The sequence below is a fragment of the Molossus molossus genome, unplaced genomic scaffold, assembly GCF_014108415.1.
Source record: "Molossus molossus isolate mMolMol1 unplaced genomic scaffold, mMolMol1.p scaffold_m16_p_8, whole genome shotgun sequence".
Lineage (NCBI taxonomy): Eukaryota > Metazoa > Chordata > Mammalia > Chiroptera > Molossidae > Molossus > Molossus molossus.
In genome coordinates, this window is record NW_023425402.1 from 41864728 (window position 1) to 41890423 (window position 25696).

The 25696-nt window shown below is 33.6% G+C and overlaps 1 protein-coding gene across 6 annotated transcripts in view; it reads right to left on the bottom strand.

Annotated features, from left to right (window-relative positions):
• LOC118621189 (pleckstrin homology domain interacting protein) overlaps positions 1-25696 on the bottom strand; it is a 145533-nt gene that overhangs the window by 97199 nt on the left and 22638 nt on the right. For all 6 annotated transcript variants that reach the window (XR_004957647.1, XM_036248522.1, XM_036248524.1 and 3 more), the window contains exons 5-7: positions 23521-23671; positions 23324-23422; positions 5594-5754 (exon numbers count right to left, since the gene is read on the bottom strand). Coding sequence is in view for 5 of the 6 variants with exons in the window: in XM_036248522.1 (XP_036104415.1) it covers positions 5594-5754; positions 23324-23422; positions 23521-23671 (411 nt within the window). In the remaining variant the exon portion in view is untranslated. The remainder of the gene's footprint in view (positions 1-5593; positions 5755-23323; positions 23423-23520; positions 23672-25696) is intronic.

A 25696-nucleotide genomic window follows, 5' to 3' on the forward strand; every position in this document is an offset into this window, starting at 1 on the left:
AAGGGAAGGGAAGAGTCTCTAAGAAAGTGTTATCTAAACAGAGAACAGGAATCAGCCAAAGAAATATTTTGGAGAAGACAATTCCAGGCAAAGGGAATAGTTCATACAAAAAGTCTCTAAGTCATAAATGGGTTTTGCAAGTTTAAAGTACAGAAAAAGGCCTGTGTAAATGAAGTACAAAAGGGAGTCTGTCCCACAGATATTCCTATGTTATCTCCCCTAATAAGAATCTACTATTCGTTCTTTTCTAACTGACTGGCTGATTCATTTGTTGTATGTCTACTGTATGTACCAGATACATTGTAAGGCATTATAGAACTGAAAAAGTTTAGTAGAAAAATACAGTATAATGGAAGTATGAAGTTCAATACTAGTACTCCATATTCAGAAAACAGTCTTTCTTTTTCAATTATCAAGCTTTTTGGAGTATAAGTCTGTATTAAGTTTCTTAAATTTTTCATTCCTAACCCCTCCTCAGTGCACTGTAATCTCACTCCTATCCCTAGTACTAAAATAAAACTTCATTTTTTTGTCAAGGTCATTAATGGCCTTGCCAAATCCAAAAGATGCCTTTAAGTTCTAATTTCACTTTAAGCTTCCCATGAAATAGTAATTAATCCTTTTGCTTTTAAGACACCACTTTTTAAAAATTTTTCTCTGGCTTCTTAGGCAGTTCTTTCTCAGTTCCAGATTCCTCTCCTTGTCTTTGGTCTGCTTTAAAGGATGAAGTTTCAGCCTTCTCACATCACACAATTATGAGGTAACATAGTCAATTTCCACATTCAATAAATCCCAAGCTGAATCTTCTAGCCTAGATCTCTCTCCTGAGCTCCCACTGCCTTTTGAACATTTCTATTTGGCTAGCCACATGAATATGCCAAATTCACCATGCCCCACCCTCACAAACTTCTCCACTTAAATCCCAACACCACAGGAAATGACAGGACTTTCTAACCAGTCACACAAGTTTAAACACATGTCATCCAATACTATTCTCTCCTAAATCCTCCCTACATTCAAATGTATCTCTCAAATCCAAGAGATTGTATTTTTAATCTGTTAATTCCATTCCCTACTTCCACTGTGGCTCTGTTCAAGCCCTGATGTTTTCTTTCATGGATCACTGCCAGAACAAATTCCTCTGAATATAGACTTAGTTTCAATCCATCCTCTTTAATAATGCCAAAGGGGTCATTAAAAATTTTTTTACTCACTCTTCTGTCTAAATTTGTCATTCTCTCCATTGACTTTAGGAAAGAAATTCAATCCTTCATATATTACAGAAGAATATTGATGATTTTGCCCTTCCCCCCATCAACTCTAGCTCTTGTTTAATGATGATCCATATTCATTCTTTGCCATATCCAATAATATACAATTGCACATTACTTTCTCCCAAAGTTTATAAATGTCTTTCCCTAAGTCTGCAATGTCTAGCTCAACTCAGCTGAGGTGTCACTTCTCTAGTAAGTCTCTCTTACCATCTCTACTACACACTGGATTAGTTACCTCTCTACTATTTTAGATACCTCAGTATCTTGAGCAGTCTCAAGATAAAGATAATGTGATAAGATAATCACATTATATCTTCTTTTTTGGTCCTTAACATACTTTTATATTTTGAGTGAATAGCACACTCCTGAGAGAATTCATTAACTCTACTTAAGTAAATATTATTTAAGGCAATGATTCTGAAATCAAATAAAAATAAGTTAAACACTAAGAGAGAGAATTAGAGAGCAAGTCTTGGTAATTATGCTTCTCTCTATCTCCTTTCTTGGATTCTTCTCATTATTCTACTGGGAAATCCATTATTAAAATATTCTAGTACAGCCCTGGCCGGTTTGGCTCAGCGTTTAGAGCATCGGCCTGCGGTCCAGAGAGAACGGGGTTTGGTTCCCACTAAGGATGCGTACCTCGGTTGCAGTTTGTCCCCGGGCCTGGTTGATCGTGCGGGTGGCAGCCACTCGATGAGTCCTTTTCACGTTGATGTTTCTCTCTCTCTCTCTCTTCCTCTCTCTCCCTCCCTCCCACTATGTCTGAACAAAAAAATGTCCTCGGGTGAGGATAAAAAAAAATAATAAAATAAAATAAAATATTATAGTACAAAATACTGGTAAATTTTCCAAATACAGAATTTCACTTATCAATTACAATGATTTCAATTTAAATCTTGCATAGCATTTATAAACAAGATTTTTGTTGGATAAGAAAATAAAATGGACAAAATTTACTTAATCTATAAAATTAATACCAGCAGGTAAAACTTTATGACTGCTTACTATATATCTTGTTCTATACTAATTATATGCATTATTTCATGTAATCCCACAAAACTCCTGTGGGTTGTACTATTATTATCTATTCCACTCCTACTTTTTTTGAGATGAGACACTGGCAATTAAAGGGTGAGGTCATCTGTCCAAGCTGCTAGGAAGTGGTAAAGTTGTAAGTTGAACTAAGAGACCCCTAATGCCAAGCTGATGCTCTTAACCAAAGTGCTATCTAAATGCCTCTAGCTATTCCTACTCAGAAAAGACTCAATAGAATTAGTCCCTAGGGAAAAGCTTTCAACTATATCTACACAAAAATCTTTGTAATAGCCCTAGCCTGTTTAGCTAAGCGGTTAGAGAGATAGCACACAGACCAAAGAGTCAGTCACGGGTTCAATTCCAGTCAAGGGCACATTATGATTTGATCCCCAGCCCTGGTTAGGGTCATATGGGATGTTTCTCTTTCTTTCTCTCTCTCTCTCTCTCTCTCTCCCTCCCTCCCTCCCTCCCTCCCTATCTGAAAATCAATGGAAAACTATCCTTGGGTAAGGTTAAAAAAAAAAAATCTTTTGTAATAAATGTGCAAGATCTTAAGATACCAAATACATAAATAAGGAATACTGGTTATTCTATTACTGAACTGCTATTCCAATAAATAACAACAGTACACCCTCTCACTGGATATCTTTCATTGGTCAATCATGATCTACTATCCTAAAGCCTTATCCTTGCAGCTTTCAAAACTGATTTTCAAAGCATTAGTCAGTGACTAGTTTGTTCCCAGTGGAATGAGGGAACACCCATCCAGCAGCCATCCCACTGTATAAAGTGTTATGAACAATGAACACATATTTACTTTACCTGCCACTTGAGGACTTAAACATAAAAATACAAGAAACTTTAAAATAACAGTACTCTCACATCTTTGCATTTCTATTTATAAGGATTCATTTTGGAATCTGTAACTACACATCACCAATAAAAAATTACAAAATTACAAATGACACTGACTTTGGTACAATCAGCAAGTTATATCACATATGTAAAACATTGACATTTTTAGCCGCTTGGTGAGACCACATAAAGTAAGTGATAATTTTCCCCTTTATTTATGTATCTTCAACAAAGGAAAATAATCTGAAAACAGCTTCCTCTTCACATATGAATTCTGTTCCCCAAATCAAATGCTCTTAAAAGTAGGAATTACAGTCCAGCCAGTGTGGCTCAGTGGTTGAGCGTTGACCCATGCACCGAGGATGGCAATTCGATTCCTGGCCAGGACACATGCCCAGGTTGTGGGCCAAATCCCCAGTGGGGGCATGCGGGAGGCAGCCAATAGATGTTTTCTCTCATTAATGTTTCTATCTCTCCCTTTCACTTACTCTCTCTCTCTCTAAAATCAATTTAAAAAAAAAAATTTTTTTTTTTAAAGTTGAAATTACACAATTAGAACCGGAGCTGCAAATTTTTTTCTGTACAGGACCACATAGTAATTATCCTAGGCTTTGCAGCCATAACTACTCAATTCTGCTATTGTAGTGCAAACGCAACCATAAATAATACATAAACAACTGGGCATGTCTATGTTTGAATACAATTTTATTTCCCAAAACAGGTGGTAAGTTAGATGTGACTCACAGCAGTTTTTTAACTGCTGATTTCAGAGTGGAGCTCTTCTAACTCTGTACCTACCACTCCAAATAAACTTACTTACGAGACGGCAAAAGCATTAGTATTTCACTCCATTTCCCTAAAAATATTTCTAAATTATGTACCTAATTAAAATCAAAACACACAATGCTTCATAAAGTCCAACAACCAAATGCTTACCATCCCTGTTGTCTTTAAAGAAAGAATTACCACAAGGTACTTTACAAACATCAAAAATTAATAAGTTATATATTTTTTACAATCTCAATGCAACGGCATAGCTTTTTACTCACCTGAACTACAAATACAATGTAATGCTTCATATTTCAGTTTATTACAATTTTTTTAAATCTTTATTATTGACAGTATTATAGATACTGCCCCTTTTCCCCATACTTATCCCCTCTAACTTGCTTCTGTCCCCAGACTTCACCACACTTGTCTATGTCCATGGGTTATGCATATATGCATATACATTCTTAGGTTAATCTCTTCCTACTCTCCCCCCTTCCCTGTGAGTTTATTACTATTTTTGAAAGAATTCTTTTAAACATTAGAAATAAGAAATTCACTTTATATTTTGAGAACTTAATTTAAATATTAGTACACTGAATTTGAAAAAGTTAAATCTAATTTTCAATGACTATTTGAGAGCAAATTATTGCTTTAGGTATATCAAACACTTTAATAGATTCCCCTGGTTCTTCACTGTGAAAATAATAACCTGCCAGAATATTTAAAAATTTTCACTTTTATGTTGCTTCGTAAAGAACAATGGAGATTTTTTAAAAATAAGGTAAAGGGGGAGAATACTAAAGTAGAAAATGACCTACAAATGACTGAAATGGATCAGAACCAGGGAAAAGATACATAAAAATCTTTCCCACAGCCTGCTGTTTTACAGATGACTGGATATACAAGTAGAGGAGAAGTAGATATAAATAAATCTCAGTTTATAAGCATGTTTACTTAAAAGGGGAATCTATAATTGTCTCAACTGTGTAAAATTCACAGCTGCCTGGTTTAAAGACAGAGATAGGAATTTCCATTTTAACTTCCATTTGCTATTTTCTTATTTCAAAAGAAAGTGAGAACCTTGTGAATAGATGCACTACTTGCAGCCCACAGAATAGTATTTAACTGTAAGTACAATCATATTAGTGTATTACCTTTAGTAGATATAATAGTTACGGTGTCTAAAAATAAACTGAAATTTTCCAAAAGTAATTTTCTCATTTAAAACTGAAAAGCAGTACTTTTCTTCATTCAACAAATTAAAAACAATAACAAATAAACCCAAAGAAACTCTTTAAATACAACATCATTATATATTAAAGAAAGAGGTGTTAAAAAGACACATTTATTAATCTCCTCTGATATGCTTAACACACTTTGGAAATGCCCTTATAGTTTAAAATTACTGTAGGACATTTTATAAAATTTCAAACTGCATATTTGATATAATGCTGGGACTGTGGAAAAGCATGTCTTTCAGGAATTTTCCAAACTTGGATAAAGTCCAGTCTTAAGTAAAATCTGCTAACAAACTAAATTACCTGAATTTCCAGTTTTTCATTAAAAGAAAAAACAAAGGTTTTATCTAAACTTCAACTATAAGCAATATTTCTTAAATTCCACATATGAATTAAGATATTTTAAAAATTACTTACAGTGAATATCCGTCTGCCAGTTCTATCAAAAGTTACACAGTACACAGATGACAAGTGTCCAAGAATTCGTTTATGCATTTTCATGTGCTGATACACTGCAGTTGGAACAAGTCGCTCAAGCCTGTATTTCCCATTCAGCCTCCTTGAAAACAAAGTATCCGCTAGCAAGAAAAAGGAGCAAAATATGTATAGTTCAGAAATTAATTCTCTTATCACCGTTTAAGAATTCACATATTCTAATTTCTCTTATGTTGGTAAAAATAAAAGTTTTCTAATGTATATAGCTTCTAGTTAAAAGTGTCCAAACCAGCCCTGGCTGGTTTGGCTCAGCAGTTAAGAACGTCAGCCTGTGGACCAGGGAGTCCCCGGTTTGATACCCACCAAGGGCACATACCTTGGTTGCAGTTTGTCCCCGGCCCCGATTAGGGTCGTGTGGGTGGCAACCAGTCGATGTGTCTCTCTTACATTGATGTTTCTCTCTCTCTCTCTCTCTCGTCCTCCCCCTCTATCTGAAGATAAATGCAAAAATGTCCTGAAGTAAGAATAAAAAAAATTTTTTTTACTGTCTCCAAAACAGTCAATAAAAACATATTCTTTCACATGAAATATGTTAAGTCAGGCACTTTAATCCTCATTTTACAAAGAAGCAAATTCAGTTAAACGACCTATCTAAAGTCACAAAGTAAATAAGGAATGAAGCTAGGATTTAAATTCAGACTTCTTTACTGTCTGGCTAGTGCTTTTTAAAAACCAAAATCATTTTATATATTATTTCTTTAAAAAGCTCCTATTATGAGATGGGCTTTCTTGCAAAAGCAGTTAAACTGGATCCAGTAATTTTTAGTTTTTATTATCCAGCAATTCCTGAACACTCTAAATCTGACATGTCAAATGATGTTTTAAAAAACTTTACAAATGAGCCCTGGCCAGTTTGCTCAGCGGTTAGAGCGTCGGCCTGCGGTCCAGAGAGACCCTGGTTCAGTTCCCGCTAGGGGCGCATACCTCGGCTGCAGTTTGTCCCCAGCCCTGGTTGGGTTGTGCGGGTGGAGCCACTCGATGTGTCCCTTTCACGTTGATGTTTCTCTCTCTCTCTCCCTCCCACTCTGTCTGAAGAAAAAATGGAAAAGTGTCCTCGGGTGAGGATAAAAAAAAAACAAAAAAAAAAACTTTACAAATGAAGACAAAGGAATAATTAAATGCATTATTTTTTAAAATTAAAATGGAGATCTTGCCAAACAACTAAGATTTCTTCTCTAAAGATTATTTGCTCTTTTTTCAACTAATCCATTTTAATCTTCTTTCAAGATATGACTGAAATTTACTTTTATTCAAAGCCTGATGTGCTGACTCCAGCCCAAAATGTTCTCTTCCATCTAAATTATAACTGTCTTTATCTTCTGTACTGATAATTATGAACAAAGAAGGTATTCAGTAAACATATGGTGACTGATCACAGCAGGCAAATTATTCACATACAGATTTTCTTTTAATATAAAGTTTTTTGCTGACTATAACTGCCATCTAGTAAGTACTAGATAGATAGTAAGCACTATAGTTTCTCACTTGAATTTAGTCCCAAAGATAATTAAATAAGTATTAAAAAATACCATTTAACCTAGATTTAGAGCCTAGCAATTATGTCCTAAAATTGATGAAATACAAATATCTCAGCTATATCTTACAGAATATCAATCTTTTTCAATCCACATTCAATAAATGTTTGTAAAGTTAAAATATTGTATACTTGAAAGCCAAAAAAAAAATCTTGGGGACTGGTGAGAGATACATAGAAGACTTTTGCAGGTTCTAAAGCAATTAATATTTCAAAATATAATTACATTATGCTTGTATGTTCTTTTACTACATCAATCATTTTATATTCTAATAAGAGTATCTCTCCTGTTAGCATATAAGTTCTATGTAAAATCTATCTAAGAATATCTAAGATAAGCTTTAATATTGTGAATTAGCACATTTAGGTTTAAGCTGGTTATACAATAACTTAACAGTGATTCAATAAGTTTCCAATAAGCACTGATACATTTTTCCTTATGCAAAGAAATGGTCTGGTAAAAGACATCCTCCAGTGATTTGGCTCCAAACTGATCTAGAACAGCAATCACAATCACACAAAACCAGACATCAACTATCCTTACAAACAAGAACACAAATAATCTTATCCAAACACTAAGAATCAATGACATTTCAGGACCCCGTCAGTTCTTTAAAAAAATAAATGATGACATATATCACAAACGCTGACAGTGTTACCAAGATGTAATTTCCTCAATCCAAACTTAACAAACTTCTAAAAATGTCAAATTTTATGAAAATATTTAACATTTTTCAGGTATAAAAAAGTGACTGTTGAAGGCAATTACCATATCGAAACTATTATTTTAATGATGATCAAGCACTAGATTATGTGTCAGAATTTTTAAAAATGAATTTGTTGTTAAGACCATTTGGAAAATCAGAGTTGATGAAGTACTTTCTAAGCAAAAAATACTTCCATTAAGAAAAAAAAATCACTGATCTCTTAAACAGTTTTTACTAAATTTTTACCTAAACTGGGATTAAAGCTTAATTTTCATTTTGAGCATCAATTGAAAAAACGAATATCCTTTCAAAAAGTTACTTTACAGTAATCTTTTCAACTTTCCAGAAACATAATATTAAGTGCAATATATTTATAGTTAAAACTATATTCCACACTACCCTTTGCTATGCTTCACTACCAATTAACTATTTAATATCTACACTATAACTGTATCTAAGGGAGAAGATATCTAGCCAAGCCCTTGCTCTCAACCAAATTACAAACTTGTGAAACAGTACTAAGAGATATGATCTACAGAGTATGTAGAGTTTACAGGCAATAAGATGGCAATTCAAACTTGATACATGGTGTTAGAAAATATAAATATTGTTCAGTAGTTAAAGTTCAACTTGAAGAGGCTGAATCTGAAGAAAGCCTGATCAGATTAAATAGATAGAAAATTTCTACAAAGGTAGAGAAGACGACTTTCTATGAATCCCACTTAGTAAACTCACATTTTATCTTACTATACCATTTGTGTAATATGTATCTCCCTTACCAGATCTTAAGTACCTTAAAGACAAATTGTATCTTATAAGTATTTCTCACAACTGAGTGTAGAGCCTTTTATATAAAAAAGTATATAAATAAATCTTAGTTAATAATAAGATACACAAGACGGTTCAATTTAATGTATAGTTTCATGGTAGAAAGGCAAATAGCAATTATTCACTTTCTAAAGAAATTGTTAATAGACTAATTGAATTTGAGTAAAAAAAGGAAATGTCTCTTGGATTATAGGAACTCCTTAAATTTTATTAAACTAGAACATCAATTTTCTAAATGAGCATGGTTAAACAGATATAAGAGGTCACAAAGAAATGAGTTCATTATATGACATTAGAATTGCTTAACCTTAAATCAAATAGCATATACATATGGCTTTGGTTTAAAAGGCACATTTAATTTTCATAAGTATGGTGATGGGAAATATTCTTAAATTAAGCCTACAAAAGCAAATCTCTTATCTTTTTCACTTAGCAAAGCTTTTCTGACCCCACCAGGGCCAGTTAAAATGTCACCTCCTCTGCCCTGGCTGGTTTGGCTCTGTGGTTAGAGCATCGACCTGCGGTAAAGAGAGACCCGGGTTCGGTTCCTGCTACGGGCATGTACCTCAGTTGCAGTTTGTGCCCAGCCCTGGTTGGGTCGTGAGGGAGGCAGCCACTCAATGTGTCCCTTTCATAACAATGTTTTTTTTTCTCTCTCTCTCTCCCTCCCACTCTATCTGAACAAAAAATGGAAAAATGTTCTCGGGTGAAGATTAAAAAAAAAAAGTCACCTCCTCTAGCAAGACTATAGTGAATATAACTGGTCACCTTGCAATATTACTCCTCTGCTCAAAACTGCAAAACTCTTCATTTCATTCAGAGTACTACCAAATTCCTTATACATCAGTCTGTCAAGGCCCTGCAAAATCTTATCTCCCATCACCTCTCTGACCTCACCTATATCCCTCACACCTTATTCGGTCTGCTTTAGCCACTCTAATCTGTCCCATTCTCCCCAAACATTGCACATGTCCCTAATTTAGGTCTTTGCATTGGCTGTTCCCTCTGACTAGAATACTCCCCCACAGATGGCTAATTTCTTGACTTCCTTCAAGTCTTTTTTCATATGTCTGTCAATAAGGCCTAACCTGATTAGCCTACCGAAAGCTGTAACCCATTTCCTCCCTACCACCACCACCCACAGCTCCTTAATATCCCTTATTGTAGCTCTGTATTTGTCCTCCTTCCATCACTTATCACTTGATGATATATACTTGTTTGATTATGTTCACTGTTTATTTTCTACCTCCTCCACTGTAACATAATAATTGGGCAAGATTTCTGTCTTTTTTTCTCTTTGATTAGCCTAAGAGCTGACTGACAGTGGTGGCTGGCACTTAGATGATCAAAACATATTTGGTGAATGAATAAATGAATGTTAATAAAACAATTAAGTTTAGGAAAAAAACAAAAACAGAGGATTTCTTTATCGTGCAGATTTAAGGTGCAAAATATCTCTAACAGTTCTTCATTTCAAATGCTCTGCTAAATGGTTTTAATTTGGAGGAAAAGAGAGAAGTAAACATACTGACTCAATTTTCTGAGTAGAAAGACTGACCACTAAATGAAATAAACATTCCAGAAATCACTGTTATCCACCTGAAAAAGCAATCTCTTTAAAATCTGGAGAAAAGCAAAATAATGATAAGTGTCATTTATACCAAATCATTCAGAACTGTCTTTGAAGCCAAGTCTATGTGCATAAGTCTACAGAAATAATTACTAGAGATTAAGAAAAGGCCCACGATTTCTTCATGTGAGATATAAATGGTTACATATCTAACCAGTGGGTTCTTCTTACCTATTACTGCTCAAGGTACTAGGATGATAAATCAAATTTCCCTACAAGTCACTTCCTAGTTCACACCTAGTTATTTTTCAAGAATTGACATACTTCTCTAATCATAATAATGCACACCCAATGTAGAAAATAAAAACATTTAAAAAATCCCATAATTCTATCACCTAGAGCAATCACTTTTAGAATTTTTAAAAAGGTTTCTCTTATAGCATTTTAATAGCTATGCCATATTCCTTAATGAAATAAGAGCAAAGCTTTAAGTTTGACATGCTGATGTTCAAACTTGACACCATTGACTTGAATCAAGTTTCTTTCTTTGATTTTTTGGTACGTGCCCCTAACAGGAACCCAGGACTCTCTGGTCCGCAGGCCAAAGCTCCAACCGCTGAGCCAAACCGGTCAGGGCAAGTTTCTTAACTTTAATTTCTCCCAGTTATATTTCAGGAACATTTTCCACAATATACCTTGCTTTCATATTATGCTATTTTTTGACATCTCACAATTTCAAATATTTTACATAGTCAATTCTATCAATGTTTTCCTTTTGTTTGTAATTTCTTCTACTGTTTTAATATGAAAAGTCCTCCTACCAGCCAACAGTACGATAAATATCCACTTTCACATTTTTTAATTTTTTTGTGATTTAAGTTTCTAATTCCTTAATACAGCTGGAGTTTTAGTGTATATTATGAGGTGAGTCACTAAAGATTGGGAGAGAAGATTTTTCTCCCCCAAATGATCAATCATTTGTCCCAATCTTTTCATTTACTAATCCTCTATTCCATTAAATTGTGATTAAATCATCTTATATACATATTTCTGTACCAGGTCACTGCCAATATGTCTATTTATATGGCAGTACCAAAATTTTAATTTTATACATAATGATGTTTTAATATTTATCCGACTATCAGACTTTATTATGTGTCCATTTTGAAATGTCTTAGTCTTATTTATTATCTAACTTGAGGATCACTGAAAAGTTTTTTTTTTTTAATCAATATGTTGGAAATACAACCTAATTTCATTCACTTATAAACAATTGACATCTTTCTATCAAAAAACATAATGCTTTCTTCCTATAGCTGGGACCAAGTTTTCAATGCAGATGATTTTAGAAAAAGATTAACATAAAGTTACCTTACTTTTTCTCATTATACAAATCTACACCATTTAAACCAAGTTTCATGGGAGCAAATGGGTAGCTGCCAGAAAAGAGCATCTGAAATAACCATAGTAACTACACTTTTTAGGATATGACAGAAACGACTGGTTGCCTCCAGAATGACCCTGACCAGTGTTTCTAGTTAAAGAAAAGACCTGAAATGCTCCCAGAGTTTCCAAAAATATAATGAAAAAAGTAGTTATAACTTATAATCAATAACCACATAAACAATTCCTAAAGTACAAAAGAGTAAATTCTGATTAATCTGTACTTAGGTTTTTTAAATCTCCATGGTCTGTTAATAAAGGCTCTCTAAATATAAGATTAATAACTCGTAACTATAAAACAAGAGTTTGGAAATCTATAAAACTAAATGAGTAAACTACAAAAAAATACCGATAAATGTAAAACATAAACACATAAAAACAAAGTTCAAACTGATGTACACTCTTAATGGGGTATTGTTTCTAAGACACCCCTTACAGATACCTAAGTCCCTCATATAAAGTGGCCAAATATTTGCATATAACCTACATAAACAGTCCAGTATACTTTAAATTATCTCTTTATTACTTATAATACCGAATACAGTGAAAATGCTATGTAAATAGTTGTATTGTTTATTAAATAACAAAAAAGTTCTGTTCATGTTCTGTAACACTGTAGACTTAACTACACAATACACATCAACAGCAATGTAACATTATTTCTCAAATATTTTTGATCAATGGTTGGTTGAATCTGTGGATTCAGAAACCGTGGATATAAAGAGCAGACTGTAGTTTACCCATGACCAAGAATTAAGAGGGCAATTTCTAACTAAATAAAAATAACCTTTCAAGTTCATTCTAAAAAGTTGTCTATGTTTACAGTGTTGGCGATTTCACAATTTTCATCAGACAAATATATTGTGTGGTATAAGGTATTTGAGGAGGTGTAAAAATTTTATTCATTTTAAAGAACCACAAAAAATATTCTCATGAAAGGGAGATATGACTGTGGGGTCAAAAACCAGCTACATAAGTCACTAAAAGAGAAGTTATGATAAAGCCAAAAGTCAAATGCCTCGAGAAAATGGATATGAAGAAGAGAAAAATCACCAGGGCTTAGAGTTAGAAAGAGGTTCCTACTAGAAAGATTTCAAGAATCTGATGGCAGAAAAAGGCTTTTATCTGTTGCAATTAACAATGTGGTTAAATGTCAAAATACAATACAAATGTGGGGAGAAAAAGGGCTATAGAACACTATTATGATGTGTAGCAGGTTTGGAAAACAATGGCTAATATTCAGTGCTTTACTATATGCCAAGCACTGTTCAAGGCACTTTACATATATTCTCATTTAATCCTCACCCATCTTTCAAGGTAGGCGCTACTATTATCCCCAATAAGGAAACTAAAAAACAAAATGTAACTTTCCCAGAGGTGAAGGCCAGGTCTGAATTCATACAGTCTGATTCCAAAAAGACAAATATTAGGAAAAAAAGACTGAAAGGACACATAACAAAGTATTATTAATAGCAGGTAACCAGTGAGACTGACTAATATTTGAGCTGTTCTTGTTTTCTTTTTTTTTTTTTTATCCTCACCCGAGGACATTTTTCCATTTTTTGTTCAGGTAGAGTGGGAGGGAGAGAGAGGAACAGAGAGAGAGAGAGAAACATCGATGTGAAGGGACACATCGAGTGGCTGCCACCCGCATGACTGACCAGAGCCGGGGACAAACTGCAACCGAGGTACATGCCCTTAGCGGGAACCGAACCCGGGTCTCTCGGGACCGCAGGCCGACGCTCCAACCGCTGAGCCAAACCGGCCAGGGTGAGCTGTTCTTGTTTTCTAAGTTTTCTCCATTGAGCATGCATATATTCATTCTACTTAATTTTTTAATTAAATAAAGTATAGCTCAATCTACCACAAGGAACTCAAAAGAGCAATATGAAAAAAATCTAAATTGTCTAAAGAGATTAACTTAAATTCAAACACTGAGAATAACAGGCCCATGGATAAAGATACAAGGAATTTAAGTTTATTTAATCATAAAAAGGAAACCGTAAAGATTAAGTATAGTAAACTATCTGAAGGTATACTATACTACAGAGAATAACCATTGCCTATTTAAGACAATGGACTGAATGATATTGCTACAAGGAATTCACATCTGGTTTGATTTGAAAGCCATGAAATAACACAAAAGGCTGTCAATTTTGTTTATAATTTTTGTTTCTAATATATCAAAGATAGTTTAGGTTCAATTTAATTTTGGAGGAAATTGTATAAGGAGAAACTTTTAACATTTAATTCACGATAGAGCCTCAACTGAAAAGCTTGCCACAATCATTTTTTTTGAAGTTACTAGTCAGACATAATCTGGGAAATAATTCAACACAGATTGGTTTATTCCTACAGCACCATCTGATCTCTATATCATCCTGCACCAGTAACTATATAGCTAACCAACATAGAAACAAGACAAATAAATAACCATAATTGTAACAATAATAAACAAAAGTCCCAAGTTTAGTTAAAGTAGGAGGGGACTGTAGCATTAAAATGATAATCCTGAAATCAGGTTTTTGTCCACACACACACAAAAAAGGATTAAGGCAGAAGAGAATGGAAAAGTTACAGGAATTAATCATCTGGGCAACACAATGCCCATGAGAGGGCTTCTGTTTTTACTACTGTAACTAACATAATTACTATGCACAGTAGCTATTCTCCAAATCTCTACACAGTCAATTTTGGTGTTTAGTTGTCAATTTTGGTGTTTAGTTGTACCTCCTGTTTGAAAGATACCGTGTTTTTAAGATTTAACACATACCACAAAGATGCAGATCTGAAAAGGAGAACACAAATACTAACTGAAATAAAAAATGGAAAGCAGTGATTCCAAGAGTTAAGCAAAAAACAACATGAACCAAGTACGTAACAAGCACTAAAAACAAAACAGACGTTACAATTACTAGGACTGTAATTTATGACAATTGTATAATTACTTGATTTGTATTATTCTGCCTCCTCTTTTCTTCCCTGGAAATTAGTCTGATGTTGCTTCAAACAGAAAATAATACAATGATATAATATTTTAGGCTTTAAATATTTTATGTGTTTAACAATTCTTTTAATAAAAATTTACTTTAAAACTATACAGTTTTGCCCTGGCTGGTTTGGCTCAGAGGTTACAGTGTCGGCCTGTGGACCAAAAAGTTGCGGGTTTGATTCCAGCCAAAGGGTCACAGGTTTGTATCTGGGTTGAGGTTTGGTCCCCGGCCCTGGTTGGGCCCTGGTTGAAGTCATGTGGGAGGCAACCAATCAATGTGTCTCTCTCACATTGATGATTCTCATTCTCTCTCTCTCACTCCCTCCACCCCTCCCTCCCCACCTCCCACTCTATCTGAAGATAAATGAAAAAAAATCCTCAGATGAGGTTTAAAAAAAAAACCATACAGTTTTGTTTTATGTCAAATATTTTAATCATTCAATATTCAGTCAACAAGCATTTTATAGAGTACCTATTTGGGCCAAGTATGGGTTAAGGAGTGTAACAGAGGTAAACAAAAGACAAAGCACTTACCCTCTGAGAGATCACAGTCTAGCAGGGAAGGCAGACATAAAACAAGGACTTACAACAGTAAATGTCATCCAATAAAAGGTATAGGGAAAGTCTGAAATACATAGTACAGGGTCCTAAATGTTGAGGGGTAGGTATCAGAATCAGGGTAAACTTCTCTGAAAAACTGACATTTAAACTGAAAAGGTTCAGCTATTTTTGACTGAAAATGGAACAGCAAAAGAGGGGAGCACATTCTATCTAGGTCAAAGAAAGAACATGTGCAATGGTCTGAAGCATTCAAGCAATCTAAGGAAGTTGGGTATGGTTAGCATACAGAGAACAGTGAGGGCAAGTGTCAAGAAAAGAGACTCAGAGGCCCCAGCAGGGATATTCGTTTGGGTTATAGTGTCATCCTGAAACGCCAAGGTTGCAGGTTCAATCCTTAGTCAGGGCACAATAAAAAAAAAAAAATCAAACAATGAATGCATAAATAAATAGAACAAATTGATCTCTCTCTCTCTGCCCCCTCCTCCCACCCTCCCATCTTCTCTCTCTCTCTAAAAAAAATAAATAAATGAGAGAGACTGAGAAGGTAGAGGGCACGCTACAGAGTACTTTCTAAGGTATGGTCAGGTAGAGGGCACGCTACAGAGTACTTTCTAAGGTATGGTCAGGACTATTTCCCAAGGACAGTAAGTTGAAGGCTTTTACAAAGAAAGAGGTGGGCATAATACAGTAAAACAGCCTTTATTCTCTCGACTGTAATGAGAATAAAGTAGAAATGATATAACTAAAAGAAAAACTGATTTTGCAAAATAAATCAAGTTTCCAAATATAAAATTTCATTTTAGAAAAAATTTAATGTTTGCCAACAAGATTTTAAACTTTCTCAAAAAACTGAATATTTTCTCTCAAATTTAAGTATTTATATGGCAACATATAAACTTGAAAGAAAGAATATATCATGTGTTATCGTTTCCAGAGTTCAGATTCTGATGATGTACCCAAAATAATATAGGTATACCTCATTTTATTGTGCTTTGCTTTACTGCGTTTAGATTTTGCGACTTTTTACAAATGAATATATTTTCTTTCTTTCTTTTTTTTTAATATGTTTTTATTTATTTTTTTGAGAGAGACAGAAACATCAATGTGAGAGAGAAACATCCAGTGGCTGCCTCCTACATGCCCCCCACTGGGGATCTAGCAAGCAACCTGGAACCGGAACATCAGTCCATGGGACTATGCTCAATGCACTGAGCCACAATGGCTGGGCCGGATATATCTTCTTTTAGCAAAAAGACTATGACTCACTTTATTGCAATAGCTGTTTTATTGCAGTGATGTATCTCCGAAGTATGCCTATAATTGGACATAGGTAGTACAAGATTAGTGCATAAAGAATTTCAGAGAAGGCAAAAAGGTGCTATATAAATGCATAAGATCAGAGACAAAATAACCATGGACATAACTGAGTTTTAGTTACTACCTCAATTAAGTTTGTTTCCTCCTTAATCAAAGTCGGGGTATTTTGAAGAGTTGTTATAAAAAGCAAATGAGCCCTGGTCAGTTTGGCTCAGCAGTTAGATTCTCAGCCTGAGGACCAGTGAGTCGTGGGTTCAATTCCGGTCAAGGGCACGTACCTCAGTTGCGATTCGTCCCTGGCCCTGATTGGGGTAGAGCCAGAGGCAGCCACTCGATGTGTCCTTTCACATCGATGTTTCTCTCTCTCTCTCTCTCTCTCTCTCTCTCTCTCTCTCTCTCTCTCCCCGCCCCTCTCTCCCTCCCACTCTATCTGAACAAATATATCCTCGGGTGAGGATAAAAAAAAAAAAAAAAAAGGCAAATGAGACAAAATATTTGTGAACACAAAGATATTATGTAATTTCTATATTGACTGTCCTTAAACAATCAAATCCTACATCTTATAAAAGTAAATCTTAATGAACAGAGTTTTTCTTTCATTACTTTAAAAAATTTTGTGGGAGATTATTTTTCCCCTGTATCTTTCTTAAAAAGCTGAACAAATTACTGAGTGTTTACATAAATATCTACTCAGCCTGATCATGAACTTCCCAGTGTCAAGATGTCTAGTCAGATGTTAAATGCTTAACTTCGAAGGTTCCCTGAAGAAATCCAAAATATAAAGTCAAAAACTTTATGAAAAAAATATGTTAATTTGCTTCTCCTACAGAGATATGAAACTCAACATCAAACCCAAAAATTAATCTGGAAAAATATGTGACACAAACTAAAAGGGAAAAATGGCTACTGCTTCCTAATTTCTACTGGAATTACTTGTAAGACTAGTATGTGTGGGACCAATAGCTCAAAACAAATTTCATCCTATTATTTAAAAAAGAAAATAGAACACACCAAAAAAGCAACAATTCAAGCTCACCTAAGGAAACTCATTCTTCAAAATATCTCCCCTTTTATGATCAAATGGTTAAATTTGAAAGGAAATTTAAGTAAAAGAAAAATATACAGATATAACATCTTTTATATATTTGGTACTTTGGCATAATGAACATTAGCTTAATTTCCCTTAAAAATAAAAAACACAAACACATATTAGAAGTCTCTGTTACCTGTCCTTAGGGGGCAGAAAAAGTAGCAGTGCCAAGCGGGGGAGGGGGGGGGCGGCACAGGAAGAGAGTTAGAAAAAAAACAAAACCTGTGTCAAATGAGTATATGAATATCATTCTGAACTGTTCTTGTCCCATCTAGTTCATCAGTATCATTCAGAGGACAGATTAAAAACAAATAGATAAGACAGAAATAATTAAACAATAAGACAAATCATAAAACTGTAAGACTAGAAAAACAGAATAAAGCAGAAGAAAATAAACTCTGAAAGAAAAAATGGTTTCTGAGAAAATAACAGATTAAAATAAATGTATTTAAATAACTGATGAGTAGACACCTAAGGATAAAGTATGTTTTGAGGCAGAAAGGTATAAGACTAAATTGAGAATGCTAGAGAAATGTATAAACGAACAGAAAAATCAGATTATAATCTTATAACGTACTGAATAGTATGTCAAATGTTACATATTTTGTTAAGTCTTTTATCAATAAAATTTTTTAAATAATATATTTTTTAAAAACAACAATATAAGAAAGCAGAGAGATAAGCTCAAGAGTTGCTTCTTAAATTGTATAGGTATGGGTTCTAATATTCCAAATGTAATCAATTGATAACCCAGTTCACTAATAAACGTTAATTTCGTAAATATCAGTTTCTAGATTTTTTTCCTTACCTCAAAGCTATCCCTGGAACAAATCTCTCTCTTCTTCCAAACATTTATTATATTTATTTTTACTTTCACCTAATTCTAAACTGCTTTTGTTTCACCCCAGTTCATCAATTACATCAATTACCAACTGCCTCGTTATTTAATATTTACTAATGCTAAGGAATTGGGTCTATAAAGAGCAATAAAACATAATCTCTACTCTCCAAGACTTAAAAGTATAATAATACAAAAAACAAAGGTAAATAAATAGCTATAATTATGTGATAAGTTATAATAGAGGTAACTATAAGAACTTAATTCTACCCTGTGACATTTAAGTATTAAAAGAAGAATAGACAAAAAAGACATTGCAAACAAAACTTGTGCAGAGACAAAGGGATGAGAGAGAATTTGGCTGATTCTAAGGACTGCCAAAGAGTTCTAGAGCACAAAGTACAGGTTACAAAAAGGCAGAAAAAAATCAGTTTTGTGAGCCACATTATAGGGCTGAGACTATTCAAAGTCACTGGGGGACAGTTGGTTTTCAACTGGAAGCAATTTTATTTGGGACATTTGAGAAAGTCTGGAGACATTTTTGGTTTTAACAATCATGGGGGGAAGTATGGAGGTAAGTGGTTTGCTACTAACAATTACTAGGTATAAGCAGGGGTGATGATAAACACCCTACAATGCACAGAACAAAGAAGTATCTGGCCCAAAATGTAAACAGTTTTAAGGTTAAGAAACCCTAATTTAGAAACCCTGGTAGAGCTAAGTACTATGGTATAGGAATAAAACTGGAGGCAGAGAATCAGGCAGCCTATACGTTCCAGAACATAGACTATGTCCTTATTTATCCAGCAACTCCAAAAACATATATATATCATAGACCACTGCCAATATAAGGTAGGGACTACATATTTACTTGGTAAGTGAATGAATGATTTAGAGCTTCTCCTGCCATTAAGTACCAAGGCCTGAAATGTTGCTGTGGCCATGGTAATGGAAAACTGATTCAAAAGACTAGAAGAGAATATATAGATCTTATTTACTAAATGCACACAAGAAACTAATAAGAAGTCTAAAATAAAATGAGTCTTCAACTTAGAATAACAAGTTTCAGAGGGCCAAAAGCTGTACTTTAGACATTTTGAAGTATGAGACAAATGTGATGTATCTAAATATAGAGGTCCATACAGTTTGAAATAAAGCTCAGAAAAGAAAATCCAATTTATTACCACAATGATCTTAAATGATCATCTGACTTACAGAAAGAAGTTCAGTGAAAATGAATAAACCCTAAGTGCAGTATGGTATCTCGGACTGAAAATCCTGGCACAAGAAAAAGTAATCAGTGGAAAAATTTGGTGAGACAGAGTACGGACTAGTGCTTAATTATACTGTACTAATGTTGGTTTAGTAGTTTTGAGAAATGTACCAAATTATATAACATTAGGATAAACTAAGTAAGGGATAAACAGGAGCTCTTTGAACAACCTGTGCAACTTTTCGGTAAATGATTTCTTATTCCAAAATTAAAAGCTTATATAACAAAAAGCACCCTACATCCCACAGGTATTCAAATTTAAATATGTGAATCTATATTAAACATTTAAATCTATATTTTAAGAAAAGCTAAAATGTTAAGGTTTGTTTCTTCCACTGATACTTAGTAATACCACACTGGCCAAGAAAGAAGCAAAGAAAATCTTGAAAGGTAGCCAGGCGGAAAATGGCAGAGTAACCAACAAAAGAAATAAGTTAGTACTACAAAAGTTCGTATTTTTAAAAAATGTTTTGTGCCCCATATTCTGTGATAACTTGATACCGTATTACTACACAGGCAAACTGCAAACTTATTATGGCAAAAAGCTTACATTTTTTCTTTGCATTATCATCATATTCATAATTTTCTAGGAAAAGATATTCAATATTGTCACCAAGGTAAACAAACAAGATATGACAGTAAACTAAGACTATAACAGAGAGTCATTTTGATTAGTCCTGCTTTTCTGTTTTTATTTTTTATATTTTTAAATTACAGTTTACATTCAATATTTTATTTTGTATTACTTTCAGGTGTACAGCATAGTGGTTAGACAATCGAGCTTTTCCTGAGAAATTTCAAAAAATATATATAAAAGTAGGTAAAATTGGCAGGCCTTCTAGTACAGGTTTGTTTTTTGTTTTTTAATATAAAGAACTAGTTTATTTTCCTGACAATATAAATAGAAGGAAAAAATTTTAATAAACCCTAAAAATATAATAAAATCTTTCAGAAAGGTCCATTTACCTGCTTGGTAATAATTCTGTAACCTGAATGTACTAGATACATTTTTCTGTTATAACACAAAACTCAAGATATTTTTGTCATATTTACAGTCCCTATATTTATGTCAACAAAATTTACTGCTCTGAGCATATATGACCAATACCAATTTTCTTGAGTAGCCAAAGGTTACTATTTGGGAGTTTAGTTTATTGAGACTAAGGCATAGTATAACGAAGTCAGTCTGGCTTCATGACTCACTAATTGTGTAAACTTAGTCAAGTTGACAAAACTTTCCATGCCTCAATTTCTTTCTCTGTAAAATAGTAACAGTTCCTCCTATAGGCCATTTAAGGTTTTAAAAGGAAAAATACTAGAATACGGCCTGGCATATAGTAATTACTCACATAGCAAATATTAATAGGAAAGTTATTTACTATCAACCATTCCTGCACTTTAATTGCCTACCACAGGGCTGCTTGACAAGGTATTCAAACAACAACATAACATATTTCCTTTATTACATGGAAGTGAAGTTTTCAAAGAGAGAATAAACTTTCCCTATAGGGGAAGCTCCGATTATATTTTACTTTCCATTTCTTTCAAGAAAACTATTCTACCCTCAGTTTAATTTTCTAAGTCCAAATATACTCTAGTGTCTCAGAGCCTTTGTTTTCTTTAATAGTTGTGCATTATAGTAAGATCATATATAGAAATAATTATTTAACCAGGGCAATCATATGTTCAAAAAACTCATGCATGATTAAAAAGAAGGGTAACAGAAAAGTAAAAAAGTCTAGCATCTGTTCAAACTGGAGTCCCAGAGGAGAGAGAATGAGCAGCAAAGATATATTAAATGATAATGACTGAGAATTTCCCAATGCAATAAAAGACATTATAGATTTAAGCCTAATAAATTGCAAACAAGATAAATTTAAAAGAATCGACAAGGCACAAACTGCAGAAAACCAACAAGAAAATCTCAAAAGCAACCAGAGAAAAAGAGATCACTTTCCAGTAGCAATATTTAGAATTTAACACAAATATATCAGTAATTAAAGGACAAAATGTCCCAGATTAAACACAAAGACTGTCAATATTGTATTTTTTAAAAGCTACTTCTATACTATTTTTAAGAGATATGAAAAATAAAAGGATACAAAAGACAAAGTAAACCATGGAAAAAGATAGAGTATATAAACATAAAACAAAATTATGCAAAACTAATACTGATTATTAGTATAGTAAGTATCTAGAAAAGGAAAAAAAAAGTAGGATTTGGATAGATGGAAGAAAGGAGAATAACTCCTGGCTAGGCAGGAAGATGGGGGTGAAAGAAGAGGCTATGATAAAATATGAAGTCTCTGAAATTCACAAATTTAGACCTGGTGATAAAGGAAGTATACCACTATTAAAATATCTTAAATGACCTCTTTATACTACCTTGATCAGAGAGCAACATAGCTAAAGTAAAATTAAATAAGGTTAATATGGCAGTGTTATACAGTATGACCTGGAAGGGAGAGACGGAAAAGATATCAGAAACAAAGAGGCTAGTTAGAATGATGTGTAGGAGTCCATGTAATTTCCAACCTTTTTCATCTCATGGCACACACAAACTATTACTAAAATCCTGCGGCACACCAAAAAAAATTTTGTTTTCCTGATCTGACAAAAAATAAATATAATTTTGATTTACAAAATAGTAATAATAATAATAATAATAATTACATACCCTCTTTGCTCCAAAGTGACGTTTTAAAAAAATCACGTTCTGCCCTGGCTGGTTTGGCTCAGGAGTTAGAGCGTCAGCCTATGGACCAGAGAATCCTGGGTTTGGTTTCCGCTAAGGGAACGTACCTCTGTTGCAGTTTGTCCCTGGCCCCAGCTGGGGTCGGGTCGGTGGCCACCACTCGATATCTCTCTCACATCAATGTTTCTCACTCTCTTTTCCTCTCTCTCTCCCTCCTGCTCTATCTGAAGATAAATGCAAAAATGTCCTCCGGTGAGAACAAAATAAATAAATAAAATAAAAATAAAAAATCAGGTTCTATATTTGTGTATAAGTATTTCTGGTACCGAGAATTAACAAATCAGATACAACCTTATTATGTGACATAACTAATAAGATGCAACTCTATTAAATGACCTATATATTTATAGTCCAAGACAGGGCATTCACACCAGATGGCTATTGTTTTGGCTGTTGTCATTTTTTTATTTGACAATCTAAGGAAAAAAAGGTTAGTGCCCCTGACTAAATAGTCAGGTACTGAGTGGTTGAAAATAGCTATAGTAAACAGTTCTTTGTAAAAATAAAATATCCATGAACTAACTAATTAGCCTAAATTAGATATAACATACACAATCCATAATTACATGTTATTATGACTTCATTATTAAGATCAATATAAGAAAAAATCTGATAGCTTTTTCCTCTTTGAATGCTAATGTACACAAGATGAAATTCTCTGATTTCACAGTAACTAAAAAACATCTTTATTTTTAAAAGCTCTTTACCAAAAGGATTATCAACTTAGAAATGAACTTAACTCACCAATGCTGGGTGGGCTACCATAGTTAATTGGTGACTCGGGTGGTCTTCCACAATGCAATGCTGCCAGAGCAGATCCTTTCCAAACAACATGCTTGCAGCCTATTAAAACACAATATTTTTATAGATACAAAGATAGGACATTAAGGACAAAAAAATAAGAAAAATAATGTCTAAATGCTATTAGAAAATTTTCATACTTTTGTTTGTGCGTAGCAAGGACTGTCTTCCAGCTCCTAATAAAGTTTGTACTCCAGGAACACTTTGTGGAATTTCTTGTTCAAGAAGAGGTCCTAATCGATGACATATTTGCAGCAAGTGATCAGGTGCTAAATGTCTGTAATACTTCACCTGTTATATAAAAGACAAAAAATATCTGCTAAATAAAGAGATATAATTCTTTATAGTAAATAAATACACTTTAAAAATAAAGTAATATGTCTAGTTAATCAACATTTCATTTTACTTGGGAGAAAAGTTCATGTTTACTCTGTAAAATCATTTGACTCACAGAACAGAATAGCTACCCCAACCATCATTTATCCATGAAGGAGGAAAAGAAAGAACTAATGGAACCTAAATATAGTGAGTTATAAATTAACAGGTGCTAGTCAGTGCAAATATTGAACGATGAAAAAATATAAAGCATTAAAAACCCAAAATGGTATGTTTCAGCTTAACATTTTAATTTTCAAAAACTTCAAAAAAATCAAACTATAAAATACAGAAAATGTTTTATATATTTGACGTTATTAAGAATAAATATCTCCAGAATAATTGAGGATTAAATAAACTTGATAGTTCACATTTTTATCACAAAATTTAAAAACACTTATAGAGCCCTGGCCGGTTTGGCTCAGCGGTTAGAGCGTCGGCCTGCGGTACAGAGAGACCCGGGTTCGGTTCCCGCTAAGGGCGCGTACCTCGGTTGCAGTTTGTTCCCGGCCCTGGTTGGTTGTGTGGGTGGCAGCCACTCGATGTGTCCCTTCACATCGATGTTTCCCTCTCTCTCCCTTCCTCTCTCTCCCTCCCACTCTGTCTGAACAACAACAACAAAAAAATGCAAAAATGTCCTCGGGTGAGGATAAAAAAAAAAAAACAAAAAAAAACACTTAAGAACATTATGCTGATTTATCTAAAACCTAACAAAAAGGCCAAATTCTAACTATTAATTTAAACATATTTTGACCATAAAATAAAACTACCTATAAGAAAGTTTGAGCACTTTTGGAACAACTTCAAAACACTGCTTAAATTATGCTATCATCTGAAAATATATTATCCTACAGTGTTTTTAGTAAATAGGCAATATTTGCATAATAATCTAAAGAGAATTAGAGAAAATAAAGTATACTATTTTATCACTTTATATTTAGGTTAAGTTACTAAAAATTTCTCACTGTAGTACCTAAATAACACTTTAGTTCAGCTGTTCTCAAAGTATGTTCTGGGAACCACTGAGAGTTCCTTAGGCAAAAATTACAAATACTAAGACATTATTTGGTTTTTCATTCATTTTTCTCATGAGTGTATGGTGTTTACAGAGGCCACATGACATATCATGTTACAACAGAATGAATGCAGAAGCAGGTAAGAATCTGTCTCTATTAAACCAGACATTAAATGTTCCCAAAATGTAAGACAACAAAATTATTCTCACAAGTTTGTTTTGAAAAATAATTATATTTAAAAAGTTACTTATATTAATATGAAATGAATTTATAAGATTTAAATAAAACATGAAATTATAATCCACATAAACAAAGAAACTTCAATAATTTTTATTCATGTAAGCAGATTCTGAGACCAAGAAATTTGAGAATTGCTACTCAAGTTCATTCAGTAATGGCAATTTTACTATGAATCCATATAAGATTGATTTGGGGAAGAAGTGAGGAGTTAAATCATTTCATTCAATCTTGTAGTATGCAATTCTCTAACTGCTGAAGACCATGAATTAGGTATTTCTAAAAACTTAGCTAATATTTGTCCTTCTAAGCGGAAGCTAATTAAAAGGAACTTATTTTACTTTCCCTCATAATACACGCATGTCATGGAGACAATATGGAACCAAACTGTCACACTTTGATAGGATAATTTAAAACTGTACAGAGTATGACATACAGTAGATGCTAAGTACTGATAGAATGAATACTTCTGAAAAAGAGGTTCTAATACTAATTGCACATACTACATCTGTTTTTGAGATTCACAAAGCTCAATCACATTAAAGCCTCTAAAAAATCTTGAGATAAAACTATCTAATTTTGTTTAATTCACAATATCCCAAACTCATTAGCAACAGGTTCCCTTTTTCCCTAATATCATCTTGACTCAAAAAATACTTTCTCAAATATCTGCTTCAGTATGATTAGC